The sequence below is a fragment of the Cebus imitator genome, unplaced genomic scaffold (genome assembly GCF_001604975.1).
Source record: "Cebus imitator isolate Cc_AM_T3 unplaced genomic scaffold, Cebus_imitator-1.0 Scaffold2, whole genome shotgun sequence".
NCBI lineage: Eukaryota > Metazoa > Chordata > Mammalia > Primates > Cebidae > Cebus > Cebus imitator.
Genome location: NW_016107317.1, coordinates 7,126,013 through 7,132,254, shown reverse-complemented (window position 1 = coordinate 7,132,254; position 6,242 = coordinate 7,126,013). Strand labels below are relative to the sequence as shown.

General features: G+C 38.4%; 1 protein-coding gene across 1 annotated transcript in view; it reads right to left on the bottom strand.

Annotated features, from left to right (window-relative positions):
* Positions 1-6,242, bottom strand: part of PLEKHA5 (pleckstrin homology domain containing A5) — a 240,820-nt gene that overhangs the window by 21,080 nt on the left and 213,498 nt on the right. The window contains exons 20-22 of the mRNA XM_037738513.1: positions 5,508-5,619; positions 4,350-4,396; positions 1,720-1,840 (exon numbers count right to left, since the gene is read on the bottom strand). Coding sequence (XP_037594441.1) covers positions 1,720-1,840; positions 4,350-4,396; positions 5,508-5,619 — 280 coding nt within the window. The remainder of the gene's footprint in view (positions 1-1,719; positions 1,841-4,349; positions 4,397-5,507; positions 5,620-6,242) is intronic.

The following is a 6,242-nucleotide window of genomic DNA, read 5'->3' as shown; positions in this document are numbered from 1 at the left end:
GGGGTTTCACCATGTTGACCAGGATGGTCTCGATCTCTTGACCTTGTGATCCACCCGCCTCGGCCTCCCAAAGTGCTGGGATTACAGGCTTGAGCCACCGCGCCCAGCCCTAGTTTTGTATTTTTAGTAGAGACAGGGTTTCACCATATTGGTGAGGTTGGTCTGGAACTCCTGACCTCTGGGGATCTGCCCACGTCGGCCTCCAAAAGTACTGGGATTACAGGTGTGAGCCACCACCCTCAGCCTCAGCCAATCTTCTTAAGCAAAGCATTCAGTCCAATTATATTTGTTGCAATTGGCAGTTATTTAGATTTATTTGTACCAACGTATTTTTTTTCTTTGCATTTTCTCCAACTTCTTTCCTGTTTTGGATTATCTTTCTCTCCTTCCATTTGTCTCCCTACTAGTTTTGAAGCCATACAGTCTATTTCTTTTACCTTTTTTTTACTCTGAAACAGAGTCTTGCTCTGCTGTTCAGGCTGAAGTGTAAGTGGCACAATCACAGCTCTCTAAAATCTCAACAATTTCTTTTATCTTATACCCTAGCATGCATACTTAAACTTTTTAAAGTTGAAAGTTAATCAAGATGATTACCATGATTCAGAAGGAAACAAAGATATTAAAGCATATTAACACCAATAAACTTTCTCCTGATTTACATGCTATTGTTGTCAAATAGTTGTATGCTTTTAAAAAAACCAAATATTTTTTCTTCTAGACGGAGTTTCACTCTTGTTGTCCAGGCTGGAGTGCAATGGCACAATCTTGGCTCACTGCAACCTCCGCCTCCCAGGTTCAAGTGATTCTTCTGCCTCAGCCTCCCAAGTAGCTGGGATTACAGGTATGTACCACCATGCCCGGCTAATTTTTGTATTTTTAGTAGAGACGGGATTTCACCATGTTGGCCAGAACGGTCTCAATCTCTTGACCTTGTGATCCACCTGCCTTGGACTCTCAAAGTGCTGTGATTACAGGTGTGAGTCACTGCGCTTGGCCCCAAATACCTTTTGGGTATTTGCCCAGGCTGGTCTGGAACTTCCTATCTTGGGTGATCCACTTGCCTCTGCCTCCCAATGTGCTGCTGGGATTACAGGTGTGAGCCACCACACCCGGCCTGGTGTATTTTAGTAGAGATGGAGTTTTGCCATGTTGGCCAGGCTGGTCTTGGACGCCTGACCTTAGGTGATCCACCCACCTTGGCCTCCCAAAGTGCTGAGATTACAGATGTGAGCCATCGCGCCTGGACTATTTTTATTTTTATCTATTTATTTTGAGACGGAGTCTTGTTTTGTTGCCCAGGATGCAGTGCAGTGATGTGATCTCGGCTCACTGCAGCCTCTACCTCCTGGGTTCCAGCGATTCTCCTGCCTCAGCCTCCTGGGTAGCTGGGATACAGGCATGCACCACCACGCCCAGCTGTCTTTTATTTTTAGCATTTACTTATGGCACTTGGAATGAATATTGTAGAAACAGTACTAAAAAAAAAGAGTGCTTCCTCTTCCTAGCTGAGATGACACATATCATTTATGGGCCATTTTAACTTTTACTATCTGAAAATTTCTTAATTCAGAAACCCATCAGATTCCAAAGGTTTCAGATAAAGGGTTGAACTCATATATGTAATGAGTCAACATGTAAACGGAATTTACTGTTATTTCAGCAGTAAATGGTCTTCAAAAAACAAAAAAACAAGAGGTAAAACACATTACAAATGCTGACCTTTAACAACTGAAGTTTCTATCTCTGAAACAGGTTCTGGTTTTTCTTCTCCATTAGATTCATCAACTTCTGCCACTGTTGTTAACTCTGGTTCACTCTTGTAGAGTCTATAATCTGGACCCTTGAAAGGAAGACATGTAATTACACAAAAAAACCTGCTAAAAGTTTCTTTTAAAATGTTTCCTGCTAAAGATACAAATCAAACTCTAAAAGTTAGTACCCCTAGTGAGCCATCTGGGATATATACCTATGTCACAACTACATAGAAAGAAGAAATTTGAAAAATTTTTAAGTGGCAAAACTTTGTTTTAATGAAGAATATTTTTGGCTGAGTAAGGTAGCTTACAACTGTAATCCCAGCACTTTGGGAGGCCAAGGCGGGTGTATCACCCGAGGCCAGGAGTTTGAGACCAGCTTGGCCAACATGGTGAAACCTTGTCTCTACTAAAAATACAAAAATTAGCTGGGCATGGTGGTGCACGCCTATAATCCCAGCCATTCGGAAGGCTGAGGCAGGAGAATCACTTGAACTCAGGAGGCAGAGCTTGCAGTGAGCAGAGACTGTGCCACTGCTCTCCAGTCCAGGCAACAGAGTGAGACCCTGTCTCAAAAAACAAAACAAAACAAAAACAAAAACAAAACAAAACAAAACAGTATTTCTGTTTCTCTTGGGAACAAAGTCACATTTTTATTATGAAATAATTGAGGGCTAAAAATAATTATATTAACTCAATAAATTTTCATTCAGAAGGTGGTCTAAGTGAGGCTCATCCCAGCACTAACATTCTTGTCACAGAATTTTTGTTGTTCTCAAATTTGCTCAATTCCTATTTCCTTATTCTCTTTGCTTATTACATCCTACATTATTTGCTTAACCCTAAATGTATTTCCCATTTTCAAGGGTGACATCTCTCCCTAGCAACATCCTCAGAAATATTCTTTGAATAGTTTTCCTAGACCAAAATGCCCACATCTCAGCCCCTTTACCATTCCTACTAACGGTCTTTTTCTTTCTCCCTTCTTTCTGATCTAAGGTATAATTTTGCCTCTAATATCCTGAATCGATATATGGCTCCTTCATCATGGGGAAAGTTACCACTTTATAAAAATATGAAAAATGCTATGAAATTATGAAATATTGAAATTATAAAAATATTTAAAAATGAGAATAGGAAAAACCAAAACAGGAAAGACACAAATGATAAAATTATATATAAACCAAAAACTGCTGGCTAAAAATGAGGTTATAAAGGTTAAAATAAAAAAAATTTTGAGTGTAAAATAAATTTTCAAAAATGAGAGGACATGTATGATTGATTATTCTGTGGCTATTCCAGCCACTTACACAGTGAGATCCATTTCTTGGATATCCTTGAACTTGATACATCTTCTTTTCTTCAGGCAGATGAACTGGGCCCCTGCTATAACAGAGCAAGGAGCTGCTATCACTGGGCAGAGGGGGGATTATGGGAGGCTGCTCTGTAAAGTCATAGGACCGAGGAAGTGGAGGACGAGGTGGGACTACTTCCTCTTCCTAAAGATTGTAGAACAGTCACCTTATTTAGGTAAGCAGATTGAATTAAGCATATCTAAATTCTTTGCAATGGTATATTAACTTAAATTTATTTTAAGATACTAAAAGGGACACTGCCAAGCCAAAAGTCTAATAATGAAAAGTAAAATTGACAATTTTTATCATCGCCAATAATGGGAATTTAACATAAAATTATATCTAATTCTTTCCTGTAATATATAGGTTAGCTTCACACTGAAGCTCAACATTGAAAAAGACTGCTGTGTAAAACTAATTACTGGGTTTCATTTTGAAACTAGAAGGAAAAAACTGATTTTAAAATCCTACTCATATTTTCAATTTATCTTATTTATGTATTTATTTTGTAGAGATGGGGTCTCACTATATTGCAGTGGTTTGATTACACATAGCTCATTACACCCTTGAACTCCTGGGTTCAAGGGATCCTCCTGCCTCAGCTTCCCAAGTAGTTAGGACTATAGGAACACCATGCCTGGTTAATCTTTTAATGTTTTGTAGAGACGGGGGTCTTGCTATGTTTAGCACGCTGGTCTCAAACTCCTGAGCTCAAGCCAGCGTCCTGCTTTGGCCTCCTGAGGTGCTGGGATTATAGGCATGAACCACTGTACCTGGCCCCACAATTTTTAAGAGAAGAAAAAAAAAAGTCATCTCTTTGACTGGCTTTTACACAAAATTCAAAATAATAGATTCTTTTGGTTAGGTTGACAGTATCTCTTTGTAGTTATTTCTTTATGCTATGATGACACACAGTCAAGTTATCTATCAATCACTCTTTAAATTTTACATAAGAAACAATAAGTATTCAAAAATTACTTAGATTAGAAAAAGTACAATGTTAAAGTTCTAACATAGATAAAAAGCAGAGATTCCATTTTTTTCCATTAAAAAAGGGAAGAAAAATCACATATTAGAAGCACCAAATTACTGACCCAATAAAATTTCAAGATTAAAACAATACCTATTCAATATATTTTAAAAATATTTTTTGTTACTAAGATTAGAGAAGACAATTACTTCTAGTTTATGTCTGAAGCATTAAAAGTAATTTATAGTTAGAAAAACAATCCAAACTTACCTCATTTTTGTACTTAACTGTTGAGAAAGGCTTTGATCCTATCATGCCTAGAAATGTTAGAAAATGTAGCTATATTAAACAAATCTAACACTATAAAAAATAACAATTTCTTTTTTTTTTTTCTTTTAAGTTTTTCTATGAGGACAATGGTTAGATTCTTTTTTGTTAAGACAAAGTTCTTGCTCTGTTGCCCAAGCTAAAGTATAGTGGTGTGATCTCAGCTCACTGCAACCTCTGCCTCCCGGGTTTAAGCAATTCTTGTGCGTCAGTCTCCCATAGCTGGGACTAGAGGTGTGCACCACCATGCTCAGCTAATTTTTGTATTTTTAGTAGAGGTGGGGTTTCACCCTGTTGGCCGGGCTGGTCTCGAACTCCTGACCTGAAGTGATACACCTGCCTCAGCCTCTCAAAGTGCTGGGATCACAGGCATGAGCCACCATATACAGCTAAAAAAAAATCAATTTCTTTCTTTCCTTTTTTCTGAGATGGAGTTTTGCTCTTGTTGGCCAAGCTGGAGTGCAGTAGCATGATCTCGGCTCACTGCAACCTCCGCCTCCTAGGTTCAAGCAATTCTCCTGCCTCAGCTTCCTGAGTAGCTGGGATTACAGGCATGTGCCACCATGCCTGGCTAATTTTTGTATTTTCAGTAGAGATGGGGTTTCACCATGTTGGTCAGGCTGGTCTCAAATTCCTGACCTGATCCACTTGCCTCGGCCTCCCAAAGTGCTGTGATTACAGGTGTGAGCCACCACTCCTGGCCAAAAGAACAATTTCATGTCATGTATATATTTTTTTAAATTTGGGTTCAAGAGATTCTCTTGCCTCAGCCTCCCAAGTAGCTGAGACCATAGGTGTGCACCACCATACCTGACCAACACATTACCTTTTCTATGTCTAGATATACAAATAACATTGTGTTACAACTGTCTGTAGTATTCGGTACATACAGTCACATGCTGGTTTGCAACCTAGAAACAACAGGCTATACCTAATAACCTAGGTGTGTAGTAGGCCATACCATCTAGGTTTGTTTAAGTGCACTGTGATTGCACAAGACAATGACCTAACAATGCATTTCTCAGAACGTAATCTGTCACTAAGTGACACATGACTGTAATACTGTGGTCAGTCACAAAACAAAATGCAAAGCTAATTTACCTATTTCTGTAGCACCTCTTTGCTGCTTGTGTTTACTCAGTCCTTCCATGACATCTTGAATTCGCCAAAGTTCTTTCTGAATCTGTGCTCGCTGAATTCCTGCTGATTCCGTCTATCAGTAAAAATGGATAGACCATATATAAGAAAAAAGTCATTTACTGAAGTTAAATTATTATATATTAATTATATAAATTATGTATTTTAAAAATGAGAATTGCAGTGAATTACGTGTTACGAATATTTAATGATTGATGTGACTCTCCCAATTTTGCAACTCCAGTGGCAAATATAAAAGACTGAGCAGAGGAAAAAAAAATACTTAATTTTCATACTGAAGTATAATATTTTAAATCTTTCCAATAAGCTTTGTCTTGCATTATTTATGATCCCAGGAAGGCATACTGATTTAAAGGGACCAAAAATGGAAAACACAAACAGAGAAAATGAAAACAGAATAGAAACAAATGCCAAAATAAAAAAAACACTTCTAGGAGGGGGAGATGGGGAAAGGATAAGAAATGGAAGGTATACTAACTTCCTAAGTTCTAGAATATAAAAACAACAACAAAGGGACAACTAATGAAATATATTCAGATGAGTTTTGACTGACAAGAGTTTAAATGTTTTTTTTTTTTTTGAGACGGAGTTTCACTCTTGTTACCCAGGCTGGAGTGCAATGGCGCGATCTCGGCTCACCGCAACCCCCGCCTCCCGGGTTCAGGCAATTCTCCTGCC